The 14,220-nt window shown below is 50.6% G+C and overlaps 1 protein-coding gene across 5 annotated transcripts in view; it reads right to left on the bottom strand.

Annotated features, from left to right (window-relative positions):
- MVB12B (multivesicular body subunit 12B) overlaps window positions 1-14,220 on the bottom strand; it is a 179,706-nt gene that overhangs the window by 12,376 nt on the left and 153,110 nt on the right. For 2 of the 5 annotated variants that reach the window (XM_003911940.2, XM_021927647.2), the window contains exons 8-9: window positions 12,751-12,806; window positions 10,159-10,218 (exon numbers count right to left, since the gene is read on the bottom strand). In XM_003911940.2, coding sequence (XP_003911989.1) covers window positions 10,159-10,218; window positions 12,751-12,806 — 116 coding nt within the window. Of the gene's footprint in view, window positions 1-97; window positions 6,892-7,535; window positions 9,469-10,158; window positions 10,219-12,750; window positions 12,807-14,220 lie in introns of those variants that run through there. The other 3 variants (XM_009189167.3, XM_021927648.2, XM_021927646.2) reach the window with 3 other exon arrangements.

The following is a 14,220-nucleotide window of genomic DNA, read 5'->3' as shown; positions in this document are numbered from 1 at the left end:
ACCATCACACCTGGCTAATCTGTGTATTTTTTGTAGAGATGGGGTTTTACCATGTTGTCCAGGCTGATCTCAAACTCAAACTCTCAAGATCGGTGGGCTCCAGTGATCCACTCATCTTGGTCTGGCAAAGGGCTGGGATTACAGGTGTGAACCACCAGGCCCAGCCTAAATGCTATTTTGGTGTCTGCAAACAACCGTGGGGGGCTCCCTGGTCATTGAGTCAGCATTTTAGAATTCACCTGAATACCACCTAAAAAGCGAGTCGTTGTATTTCTCCTCTTCTAGATTGTTTGTAGAAGAGATTTAAAACCACACTGATTACCAGTACTGGTTACTGGGTGGAAAATGAGAGCTGTGAGGTGCTCCGGGAAGGGGCCCTCCCCACCCTTTGTCTTGATGCTTATCTTTACACACATGCTAAGTAGCCTTCCACTTGTTCATCTTAGTAGGCATTACTTTACCTAAAACTAGAGGTGCAAAAGTTCCCAGAAACCATAAGAAAAGGGTAGGAAAATCTTCCTCTGAAGGACTTGCAAAAGGTGAGATGTTCACCTTGACTTCAATTCTGCATGAGCGAGTGTGACTCACAGCGGTAACCAGGGCAGGTGGTTCTGCCTGGCAAACATCACCGCTGCTTCACTTTATTTCTGCAGGCTTAGCCTGGTTCTCTTATTCATATGATGAATGCCTTGGGCCACCACGGGAACAAGCTGTGTGGTGGTGGCGGCTGCTAGGATGACATTGGCTGCCAACAAGACGCAAAAGGGCAGTGCGGGAGGGGGCTTCCAAGACTCTCAGAATTAGGAACTCTATTAATACAATCTACCATATTAATATGCCTGGGGGGAAAAATATCATCTCAATGGATGATTAAAAGACAATTGTCAAAAGCCACCATCCATTTCTGATAAAAACATTTAGGAAAATAGAAATAGATGGCTAACGCTTTAACAAACAAACAAAAAAGACAACGTCTATAAATAGCAAGTCAAACCGCAGCACTATGCTTTAATATTGAAACTACAAACTTCCATTAAAAATATGGAAGTCATAAGGAGGCCTGGGGACCTGCAAGTCCCTGCCGAGGTGTTGGACAATGGCACACAGGAAGAGGAACAACCTTGCCAGGATGGAGGCCTTAGCATTCGCCGGCGATGTAACTGCTTGCCTGGGGAACCAATGAAACGCAGCTGGAAAGCCATCAGAAACAGTAAAAGAAGCCAGAGGGATATCTAGCTCCAGAAATAATACACAAAAGTCAATGGTTTCTTGACATATAAGTGACAGAAAATAGAATGAGAAAAAATACCTCGTTCACAAGAACCACAAAGACATAAAGCAGCTAGGAATGACCTAAAGAGAAAGGACCAAGACCTGGGCTAACAAGAGGCATCCCTTGTTTCCGGATGGAGAGACGCTTGATCTGAGATTCCAATTACTATTCTATTCAACCATGTGCTCAATGCAGTTCCAATAAAAATCTAGAGTGGGCTTTCTGGAACTTTCTTCCCCCGCAGGATTCTAAAGTTCAACTGGAAGAACAGTCCTGTGAATTAAATTAGTAAAATTCTGGGGGAAAAAAGAGAGAACCAACCCTACCCTATGTTAAAACTTACTATAAAGCTGTAAGATTCAAAATAGTGTGGTAATAATGTAAAAATAGAATAATGGAGCAGAACGGAATCAAGAAAAATGTCCACTGGTCCACTTATATATGATAAAGGTAGCACTTAAGAGTCAAAGAAAGATCACCAATATTGACAAAACTAGCCAATGTTTTAGGGTAAAATAAAGCTGTCTGTAGTTCTTACCTTCTAATAAATTTCAGAAGGATTAAGTAGTTGAAAAGTATTTAATATTTTAATATGTAAAATAATAAGGGAAAATAGGGGTGAATGTTTTTATAATCTTCTACGACACAAAGCTCAAATAAACAAAGAGAAAATTGCCCACGAACATTTTGAAACTTTTGTACAGCATCATTTACAAGGTGAAAAGACAGTGATTAAAGCATGTGTATTTCAACTTATAGAGAAAACTTTGCTGCCTTTAAAACATAAAGAGCTCTTAAAAATCAATGCAAAAGCTACAGAAGCTGATAGAAAGCTGAGCAGACAGCAAGCAGAAGAGGCTCACGTGAGAACACGGTGGCTCATAAGCATCTCAAAAGTTGTTCAACCTGAAGAATGGTCAAAGATTTTTTTTTGTTTGTTTTAAGAGACATGGTCTCTGTCACCCAGGCTGGAGTGCAGTGGCACAATGATAGCTCACTGCAGCCTCAACTTCCTGGGCTCAAGTGATGCTCCCACATCAGCCTCCTCCTGAGTAGCTGGGAATAAAGGCATGAGCCACTGTGCCTGGATAACTTTTTTATTTTTGTAGCGATGGGGTCGTCCAGGTTGGTTTCAAACTCCTGAACCTAAGTGATCCTCCCACCTTGGGCCCCCAAAGTGTGAGGATTACATGCGTGAGCCACTGCACCTGGCCAAAATAAGCAAAGATGATTAATTAAATGGAGGGGCACATGAAGGTCCCAGTGAGTCTTAGCTAGAATAAGGATGTGAGGAAAGGTTCCCTCAGGCACCACTGCGGGACTTCCAATAGCCCCATCCTGTTTGAAAGGCAAATGGTAACATGCATCCTCTTCCAGGGAAAGACCCAGGAGAGCCAGGGCACGTGTACAAGGAAATCTATTGCAGCGGCGTAACAGTGAATAATTGGAAACACCTCAAAAGTCAGTCGATAGTGGATTGGTTAGATAAATTATGGCATAATCATAAAAGGGAACAACATGTAGTCATTAAAAAGAGTAAGGCTGATCTGTAAAGGAACATGCGAAGACGTGTAAGACATACTACATAGTGCAGAGCCAGGTCGCGGCCGGCGGTACTGCACGAGCTTGCTGAACGTGTGTGCGCGTGTGTGTGCATGGGTGCGTGTGTGCGCGCGCGTGTGTGCGTGCGTGCGTGTGTGCGTGTGTGCGCGCGCGTGTGTGCGTGCATGCGTGTGTGCGTGTGTGCGTGCGTGCATGTGCCCCAGGAGTGGACGGAGGGGGAGGTTCACCTTTTACATGTTCCTGTAATGTTTGCATTTTTATAAACATGGACAACCCTGGTACTCAGGAAAACACTAAATATTCAAAAAATCAATTTTGATCGGCAGGGGAGCTGCTTAGAATGATAAACTGCCCAAAAGAACCTCCACAATTTATGGGAAGAGAATTAATCTTGTCTGTGGCATAAAACTGGTTCCGACACTGTGGTCAGACGCTGGTAGAGTCTGTGAAGCGGTGGTCCCAAGCTGTATCCTGTATTGAACAGAAGCCTCAGACTTCTCTCATGATTTCTGCAAGGCCATCTACTTAACTCATTCGTTACGTCTCTTTGTTTTGGGCTGGAATTAGCTCAGCTCAGTGGGACAGCTCTGTAGGAATTTGGGTGACAGTTTTGCGTCTTTTAGCACTATATTAAAAAAAGGGGCAGAACTGGTTGGCTTCTGTTTATTTACGTAACTTTGAATATCTGAGGTAGGCAGATTTATTTCCCCAAACATTTCAGCTTCCTAACTGAAAAATAAATAAATAACAAGGAATCTGGGTGGTGAAATGTTAAATCTCATAGGCAGAGAAAAGGCATCTTATTTCCTGCTGCAGTTTACGATTCTACCACTAGATGGTGCACAGGGACCACACATTTTTCAGGCTGCACCAGTTCGCGCCACAAAATTCTTCAACATTTAATAAGCACCAGGAAAGCTTTCCAAAAGTAGAAAGAACGAACAATTGTGCGGGAATAGGAACATTTTGCTTTTATAAAATTGGGACGCTGCCATTTCATTACTGATACAAAAATCTGCCTCACTTTATTCCTGTGGGACATAGGTCCCAAATCTACACTAACCTCGTATATTTGAAGAGACCCGCACAAGCTCGCGCAATGCGGACATCTAAAAGTTGAATTCAAAAATCCTTTTTACCTCATGCTGCCAAATGCATTTTTGTTAATTCCACCTCAATGTCGTGACGTAAATACTAGCGGAATCGGCCCCAAGCTAAATAAGCAATAAGCCCCATTTTTCAACGCACAAACACATAAAGATGTCAGCTCAAACTGTTTACTAATTAACACTTAAAAAGACACAAATTAGATATGCGTGGCTAAGAGCAATTATAATCAAGACGAATTTCTCTAGTCATTTGGGAACTGAAAAAAATGCCTAATTGCTGGAACCAATGTTTTAAAAACTGAAATCACGCCAGTTAGCAAATATGTTCATTTAAAGAACATTCCACGTGACTACACTCTTGAGGATTGACTACAAACATGAGAACAAGGAAAATATTTAGGTATAAAATTAAAATTGTAAGCTCCCTTAGATTTATAACTTCTTCATTAAATATGTCTGCAAACAGCGGCCCATAAAACCCTGCAGCAATTAAGTGGTTAAATGAACTGCCTCCCTTGTCAATTTTAAGGGGGTGATTAATATTAGAGTGTCCCTTTACTAATGAGACCCTCCCTCATCTTTCGGCTTTAAAGTCGAATGAAAATGGAGGCTGTTGCTCCACCAGGAGCGCAGCAGGCTAGTGAGTGCTTCCTCTGCCGCAGTTTTGATGGTGGCACCCCCGGCAGGGAATGGGGATCACTGTGGTTTCTGCTGAGGTCGGCAGCTGGTAGAAACGGCTCCACCTGGGGCTGGAGGTCGCTCCGGACTTCTCCACTGCCCGGTGCCCTGTCACTGCAGGAAAGGTTCACTCCTGTTCTCACAAGGCTTGCGGGTAGTTATGCACGCAGCCTGAAACCCACACCCAACGCTGCTGCCTCCTGGCCGGGATGCTGAGGTCTTCCAGGGATGCCAGGGCGGGACCGCGGGCGGGGAGGGAGGATACACAGGTAACCAAGACATGAGGATTATTTTAGAAGCTGCTGCCTGGACTGCAGAGCCAGGCAGCTCCCACCCTGGTTGCGATGGGGAATCCATCAGCTGGAGAAATGGGGCAACTGCTTACCAGGGAAATAAAGAGCGGCAGAGACAGAGAATATTTATACGCCCATCTCCTCACGCCCAGAGAACATGCTTCATCATGGGCGCTGGCTGCAAAATTACACTTTCCAGGCTCCGGGACACAGACAGCCTTTTGTCTGGAGAACAGTAAGGGCTTCACGGGGACAACAGCCCCACCGGGTCACCCACTGCCCTCCTGCAGGGCTAAACTGGAGGGGAGGGGACAAGGCATGGACAGGTGGGGCCAGGACCAGAAAACTGCCCACAGTGGCCACGAGGCTGGTACTGACCAGCCCCTGGTCACCTCCCTGGTTGAGGGAAGATGAGGTAAAAATTCACTTCCTCATGCCTGGGACTCATGTATGCAGGCCCTGGGAGGACGGCAAGGCCCCTGCTCTGGGTGCGAGGTGACAGAGGTGGCAGGAGCACAGGGCCGCTGGAAGACAGCCAGGCAGGAGGCCGCTGCTCTGTCACAGGGAGCCAGCAGGGTGACGGTGTTTGAGTTGGAATTTCTCTATGAATTATGGCTTCCTTCACTTTTAGCCACCCACGCCATCACGGAGCAAGTCCGAATCATGAAAGGTTTTTTGTCTTTCAAAAAATCCTTTTCTTCAAAATTTGCTCAATGGCGCATATATTGATTCTAACTTTAAAACATGACCGTCCTTGGGCGTTTTTGGTGAAATTTCACCCAAGTGCATCAGGTACCACGACTCCTGGGGAGACCCTGGTGAAGAGCAGAGCAGCCACCTCTAACCACGCTCCACCAGCTGCCGGGTGCCCTGACCACTGCGCACGCTGGGCTGGGATGAGCAGGCCTGTGCTCCACTTTGGGGGTGAGGAGGCCTGGGAACTTGCCCCAGAGCTAAACCTATATGGCAGATTTGTCCCCTACCCCAGGCATCCACATTGGGAGACTGTGTCCTGTCCACTGTCTACATAGCCCACGAGGGTGCCTGCAGACACCGGCATCTGAATGGGCTCTCCCCTTCCAGTTCTCCAGGGCAGCCTGGCTGTGCGGGCCCAGCAGTGCATGCTCCCTGGGGCCCCTCAGGATGCTGGGGGCTGAGGGACACTGCTCACCCCTAACCAGGTGATACCCCATTTGTCAATCAGTGCTGGGCAGCTCCTGGGCCAGGCCATCTGTGTCCTTGTGGGGGTAGGGGCAGCTGTGCTTGGCTGGCTCTGAGGAGCTCCCTTTGGCTGCCCATGTTCCTAACCTCCATGCTCAGCGTGCACAGGGTCACACGGTTTGTTGGAGGGTGGCCGTCCCTGAAGCTGAATGGTGGCAACTGTGTTTGGGCTTCAATTCAGAAACATCCCCCAGGCAGGGCATGGTGAGGACAGTTAACACTGGCAGGAGGGACACTGGCCGCAGTTCTGGGAGGAGAGGACAGTGCTGCCTCAGAGCTCACTCTTCTATTTCCCTTCAAGTTGGGACCACTCTGTAGTAGATAAAGACGGTCATGTATTCAGCCAGGTCACACTCAGCCCCACTGCTCAGCTCTGGGTTGCTGCTGTGGGAGGCTGGCCAGTCACTTAACTTCTTGGGTCCAGCCTTCTGTAAATGGGTGGACCCCACTTCCTCCCACGGGGTTCAGAGGGATCGTGAAGGGCAGCACCTGCCCGGTACAGAGCAGCCTCTCCCTGGAGGCCGGGCTCGCCACCCTGTTTGGGAATCCCGGGTGAGCCTGGGGAGCTGTTCTGGACAAGTGGGAGCGTGGTCAAAGGTCTATGCCCCTGAACCTGAAAGCAGTCTCCCACTTATATTTACTCTATATATTTTTTTTAATTTAATGGTATAAAACACCAAGGTTTACAGTGAACAAAGCAAATTTCTGAGCAGAGATTCTCCACCCCCAGGCTCCTCACCAAGGGCAGCCAGACCTGTTATAAATGAAAGGCACAAAATCAAACTCATCTCGACCCAGGGGACACTCAGCCCACTCCAGGGCCAAACTCGCAGAGCCCAAGAGTGACAGCCAGTCGCTTGGTTCCGGGTACCACTTCTCCTTGAGCCCCCAACTCCCACGAGCAATGCTGAGTTCAGTGGCTAAAAGAAGCAACTTCAGGTTTATTTATGGAGAAAAGCCTCTGCCATGGCTGCGGAAGGAGCCACCTGGCCAGAGTGTGTGGACATCAACGTTACACGAATGGCTGTGCACATGAATGGGTGGCATAAGGAACTTTTAAATCCTCAAGTTAAATGAAAAACTCTGCAGTGCTCTCGACTGCGGCGATACTTGTTACGGCTTTCTACCCTGTTTTAAGGTTCTAACCTCTCCCCACTCCCCACGTTTCTTTACATCGACTTTAATTTACTTTAATAGCAAATACAGACCTGTTTCGTTATTTTTTTTTGAGATGGAGTCTCACTCTGTCGCTCAGGTTGGAGTGCAATGGTGCAATCCCGGCTCACTGCAACTTCCGCCTCCTGGGCGCAAGTGATTCTCCTGCTTCAGCCTCCTGAGTAGCTGGGACTACAGATGTGCTCCACCAGGTTTTACCATGTTGGCCAGGCTGGTCTCAAACTCCTGACCTCAGGTGATCTGCCTGCCTCAGCCTTCCAAAGTGCTGGGATTATAGGCGTGAGCCACCACACCTGGCCCAGACCTGTTTTTTTTTTAAACCCATCGCTAAAACCAAGAAATACAGCTGGCTTTGGTCCATAGGGATGGCACTTTCGGCCCCAGCAACAGAGCAGTGGGACAGCAGAATGGGTGGGCCTGTGCCGACTCACGCCCTTTTCTGTGGACAAGGAGAACGGTAATGATGGTGACGGTGGTGGCTGTGATAATGGTGGCAGCCAGCAGCCACTGAAGCAGGCACTGGTCCAGGCCATTCACTGGACCTTTGCAGTTAAACCCACATAGACTCTGGACTAAGCACTATTACTATCCTGATTGTGCAGAAAAAGAAATGTTGGCTCAGAAAAGTCAGTGGAAGATCTGAAATTCTAGCCAGGCACTGACTCCGGGGTGTGCCCCCGCCCCTGGCTCTGCACCTCCTAGGGGTGGCCACACTGTGACTCGGAGAGCCTGACATTGAGACACTACATTGTAATGAATCACAGATTTCAGTCCTTAGAGTGGGGAAGAGAATAAGGTTTACAGGTTCCCACCACACGCCCTGGGCCCCACATTGGGACCCTCACCCACTTCACCCCACCCCAGTACCTCAAAGGCCCACCAGGGTCAGGAACTAGGCTGACTGGCCTCCTAGGCCCCATTTTCCCACCAGCCTAGAGCGCCCCCTTGGAAGGACACAGAGCCACCACTTTCCGTCACAGTGGAGAGGATTTGGAGCACGACGCACTGGGTCTCCATCTTGCCTTGGGCCAGTTACTCCAGCTCTCGGAGTCTCCATTTCTCCCCATGACACAGGGAGGAATGAGGCCTGGGGTAGGAACCAGTGATCATGTATGGAAAGCCTCAGGCCCTAGGCTGAGCACACAGCAGGTGCTTAAACAGTGCCACTGTTAGGCCCACAGGCAGGCCGGTGCAGAATGGGAGGGGAGATGGCCCGATGGTGGGGCCCTTGCTACCGGCACGTCCCACCTATACCCATTTGGCATTACAAAGCACCGCATGAGACAGGCTCTGCCGTGATCCCAGGGTCAACAGTGGGGATGGGACTTGCCCCCGTCCACGGTGGAGTGGGGCTGGTCTGGAGGTATGTCAGTGTAACCTCTGCCCTGGTGACGACCTGTGGCAGCCGCAGCCCCTCTGAGGCCTTGCCCACATCCCCTGGGCTGCACCCCACGCAAGGTCCTGTGCAAATGGGGCGTCCACAAGCAGGTGGACCTCACGGCCACCCACAGCTCCCTTGCTCTGAGAGGGGCAGGCGTGAAATTTTATGCACGCCTATGTTTCCAATGTCCCAGCCAGCCATTTTTTCCCTGAGTTATCAAAAAAAGAAAAATCTATATATGACAATCAGGTTGGTTTTTATGATTTACTGAAAATCAAAGACAAAGGGGGACTTTTTTGTCTTGTTTTTGCTATGACAGGTTTAGAAATTTGTTGTACTACATTGATTCAATTTTGCTTGATTTCAGCCGTCTTTCAATAATGCAACCGGCTTCTGCTAGCTGGGTACACGAGAGAAAACCCCAAGGAATGGAGAATATTGAAATGGTTCTACCATTTCCATCTTTGAGATGAATGTTCCTCTCGGAGGAGAGCTGGCTGTGGCGTGTGACTGCTTAACAACCCGCTCTACAGAAGAGAAGCCACACACCCTGTGCTGTCTTAAGGAAACAGGAGGGCCCTGGTGGTCTGACACAACCCCCTTTCCTCAGAGTTATCATCCGCACACCAGTCCTGGGTTTCTTTCTTATTAGGAAAATGTGCAAACTGTTTGAAGCCAGGCTGCCAGATGCGTTCCAGCTTATGAAGCACAGTGGAAGGTTCCCTGACCTGCCCCTAAATCGTGGAGAGGCTCGGTCATTTCCCGAAACTCCTCCTGGTGGCAAATAATAAAACAAAACAAATGGAGGAAGAAAAGTCAACCTGGTGCCTGTCTTCCAACCTCCACCTTCCCAAAGCTGACACTTCCTTTAAAAAAGGAGAACTGGCCGGGCGCGGTGGCTCAAGCCTGTAATCCCAGCACTTTGGGAGGCTGAGACGGGCTGATCACGAGGTCAGGAGATCGAGACCATCCTGCAACACGGTGAAACCCTCACCCTACTCTAAAAAATACAAAAATCCGAAGCCAAGCGTGGCGGGCGCTTGTAGTCCCAGCTACTCGGGAAGGCTGAGGCAGGAGAATGGCGTGAACTCCGGGAGGGCGGAGCTTGCAGTGAGCTGAGAACCGCCACTGCACTCCAGCCTGGGTTACAGAGCTTGTGACCCGGCCCCAAAAAAAAAAAAAAAAAAAAAAAAAAAGGAGAACTGAGGCTCCATCTGTCATGTAAAACCTTCTGACTTAGAGAAGACAAGATGTGGGTCATATTTGACTGGAAGTAGGAAATACATTAGAATCAAGTTACTTTATCTAAGGAACACATTTGGGTGAAACGAAAGTGTTTTTCTCAGAAGAAAGGGACACCTCCACCTGTCCCTCTCCTGGAGTGGGTCCCTAGGGGAACACGAGAGATGCCGGTGTGCGGGCGATGGCCCAGGCCTGCCTTCCCCTCCCCGATGGCTTGCTTACCTCTTTCTCGATTTCTGCTAGAGATTTGATGGTGATTCCCAGGAGATCAAAGGGCTGCATCTGAAAATACAGATGAAGTCGCCCATTTAAATCACTGGAAAATGCTCTTCCCACACTTACTTTTATGCATGACAATGTTAATGTCTCAAGCCATGGTATGATCTAGCGTTTCTCCACCCACTTTCCACACGAAGACAGTCAGTGGGATTCTCGGTCATGCGTGGGGGTGGCAGAAGTGACAATACAGCCTGCTGCAGGAATGTGGCCCTCAAGGCGCCAGCCCCTGTGCAGCGGGACCTCTGCCTAGCTGTGGTTGGTGGCACTCACAGGGGTCCAGGTCTCCTGGAGGACTGACGATGGCTGCCCTGCTTCACCTCTCTTCTCCCCCTGCCAGCGGAACACGAAGGCAAGATTTGCTCTTTCTCGCTGCAGCTGTAAACTGGAGATGCCCAAGCTCTCCCCGGAGGCCACCCAGGCACTGTGTCTGGGTAAGGCAGGAGGTTTAAGGAACCCCAGGGAGGAAGAGTTCCTTAGGGGGAATCCAGGGCAGGAGCTGGGGGGATTCCAGGTCTTTGGAAATGCCAGGTAAATGAAACAACTGCCCATCAATTATCATTTGAGAAATCAATGTGGTAAAAAATGATAACATTGCATTTTAATCAAAGTTTTTACAATTTCATGAAGATTGGAGACTTAAAAAAATCCTGGCTTTTCAACAGACAGCATGAAAAATCAAATACACATGGCAGTGAGTGAGCTGGAGGCCCACAGAAGCCTGGAATCAGAGGCTCGGAGGGCGGAGGGCGTCCAGTCCATGTGGCTCCTGGTCTGAGTCCCTGCTGGGCATGTAAGTGTTCTGTGTTCCCCAGAGGGGTCCTTGGCCCAGCCTCCTGGGCCCAGGCTAAACCTGAGGGCCTTCGACAGAACCCCAGGGCTCTCATGGTTCCGAAGGGCGATAGCCCAGGGGTGGGAGTGGAGCCGGAGCCTCCGCGAAGCCAGTAGGGATTTCCTGCGAGGTCGGGTCTGCAGTCCCAGGACCCAGACTCAAAATCGGTCTCAGCGCCTCCTGGCGATGCAGCTGCGGGTTAAATCCCTTCCTCATTGCCTCGTCCATTCAAAGCGACAGCCCCCTGGCGGGGCTGCGGGGCACTGCATTGAGAAGAGCAGGGAGCGCAGGGCACCGGGCCTGGCTGTGTGGCCTTGGAGCCCTGGCCGAGGCGGCAGCAGCACATTCGCGAGGGCGATCTTGGGACGGGGCCACCGAGCCACACATTTCGCTGGCGGCTGCTGCCGGTAGCCACGGAACAGTGTGGTGCTCTCTGTGCTGCCAGCCCGAGGGGCGCGAGAGCGGGGCCGCCTGCCCATGCTGCCCGGGACCCAGCAGAGGTGCAGCTGCTGTGTCATTAGGCTCTAACCACCCCACTAAATTCTCCCAACTGGAGCTGGTGAGCAGGACAGAGCAGCCTCTCCCAGGGAACGGCGGGAGAGGCGCCAGCGTCGCCATGGCAACGCGGCCCTGTGGAGTCGGCTGAAGTTACTCGAGCTCCGCATGTCACGTCACGAGCATTTTTCAAGATTAAGCTGCTTACCAGAAGGGTTCAGAGGAGGCCTATTCTATTTCACGAAAATGGAAACTACAGAGCAGGTCAAATCGCAAGCCGGGTGGTTTTAAGCTGGATCCAAGAAAAACACTGAAGGATTCTTTAGCTGTGCCCAAGCTGGGGCCTTCATGTTTATTAGCTACTCAAGGCCAACTTCTGCAGAAAGGATCAAAACCAGAAACGGGTGTGTTGAGCCAGTGTCGGCCAAGCCTGTGCAGCTGGGAGGGGGCCACTGCCAGCTTGGGGGCTGGCGTCATCAGAGGGCCGACCCTAGCAGTGAGAGGCAGAGACCCCACTGCCATGCAGGGTGGCCGCCCCTCACAGTCTGAAGTCGGCCTTTGGTTCTGGCCAGCTCACTCGGTCCCTTTGATAAAGATGGCGTGGGCCTGGCCTGTGTGAGAGTGCTGATGTGGATGGTGAGGTCCATGGTGGCCTGGCGTGGGCAGGAGACCACAGCTACAGGCACCACATTTGCGTGGTGGCCCCCATGTCAGAGCACAGAATGCAGCAATGACAATGGGAAAATGAGGCAGCCTCCTTTCTACAGGAAACTGTCATCCTTAAATAACAAAGAACAAAACTTACTAAGTTGGACTTGGGAGACAGAGAATATTCACAACCAGGGAAGCTCAGGTTGGGTTAATCACGTGCGGCATGGCAAAGGCTCGGTGCACCTGAGCTTGTCTGACAGACTCTTGCTACTTTCCCATCCCCCAGCTGTTGTTTTCTTCATTTCTTAAACATCTGCTACCTGGGGCACTGGCTGATAGGGCCAGAGATGCACACGATCCACCCCCAACCTCAGGAGTTCCCGTCACTGGGTTGTGGGGTTCAGCTTCCAGCAAGAGAGAAGACACGCAGGCAGACAAGATTCCGGTGGGGGAAGGAGCATGAGTGCCACCAGAATAGCCCTGCGTGTCGTGTAAATCAGGATGGAGGGACCTCAGGCTGGGGGTGGCAGAGGGGAAGGGCGATCATGCATAACACTTACACTTTCTGGAACACAAGAAAACTTCTCTGAAATCATAAAAGGCACACCATCCATTGCTGCAAAAGAAGAAGAAGAAAAAAAAAAAAAGATGGCATTAAAGGTACTGAAGATGGCTTTTAGTTGTCCAGCAACCGAAGATGTCGAAACAGAGAATATGAATCCGTCACTGGATGGAGCCAGGTGACATCTAGCACAGGTGCCCAGGAGCTATGAAAAAGGACAGATCCCACCCTTGTTGCCAGGACACACAACGTGCTGAGAGAGGCAGGCGCCTCGTCATCCCCTGAGCACCAGGCAGTTGTGTAGACAAGAGCTCTAGGAGCAGAGAGGGGCTGGTCTAGAACCCCCACTCTCCACCCCTGGAATCTGGTCTCTGATCTGTAACGGGAGAGTCACCAGGGGCTGACAGCCGGATGAAGGTGACACAGCTGGTGGGGACAGGCCGCACTGAGACGAAGGCAGTAGGCACGTGCATTGGATGTGCTCTAAGGTGCTGGTGGGCTCAGGGGAAAAGTCTAAGTGGGAGGAAAGAGGAGCTCAGGAGTCAGATTGGCTGGGTTCAAATCTCAGCTGGTGACTGCAGATGAGCAACTGAAGTTAAAAGATGAAAAACTGAAGTTACATTTAAAAAGACGGCACTGCCTACATGACAGGGTGCCTGTGCATCAGAAGTGGAGTGGGTGGGGCGCCTGGCCAGCGCTGGCACAGAGCGGGTGCTTGGCAGGTGGGGGCGACAGTGGCTGTCGCTGACTCTCAGTCGCTCAGACCCAGGGCGTCAAGCGCTGACTTGAGGCTCACCAGTGTGCTCAATTTTAACAGGAAAGGGCATGGAACGGGGATGCAACAAACGGAAAAACCAGGGGCCCAGGGGTGTGGTTCCTTTTCTGTGGCTGCCCCTCCCTCCACCCTGTCCCAGGGGATCACTATCAAAAGCACACGGACAAAAGTGACCCAGGGTGTGCCTCCATAAGTAAGCACTTCTCTACGAATTACAACCTCAGAGAGGAGGACTCTGGTGCCACACCAGGACTGGAAATCCTGCCACGTTGAGGAACAGGTCACACCGGATGAGATGTGACGCCAGCATTCACAGAGCCAACACGGCAGCATGTGGCTGCTGGGACAGTGGTAGGGGCCTCTCCAGTGTCAGCTTCTCCCTTAGGTCTGGGAAGAGTCGGGAACATGCAGCCGTAGTCGTGCGGGGCCTGGTCATGAGTGCAGGGATGCGAAGCCCCAAAGTCAGGGGTGGCCGCACCCTGAGGTGGTGGCTTTGCGGTAAATTGTGGTTTCAGGGAGAAACGGAGTGAACAGAATGGAAGCCAGGTAGAGTGTGGGGGCAGCATTGGGCAGTGTGCTCCCGGGAGCGACAATCTTTGCTTCCCCCAATGTCTCCTGGAATGATGACTTCTCTGGAACCTTCAGTGGTCATATTTTTTTTTCTCAGTCCTAACAAAGAAGAGTAGTAGAAGC

This window comes from Papio anubis, chromosome 13, assembly GCF_008728515.1.
Source record: "Papio anubis isolate 15944 chromosome 13, Panubis1.0, whole genome shotgun sequence".
Taxonomy (NCBI): Eukaryota; Metazoa; Chordata; class Mammalia; order Primates; family Cercopithecidae; genus Papio; species Papio anubis.
Note: the sequence above shows the minus strand (reverse complement) of the source record. Positions and strands in the feature narration are given on the sequence as shown.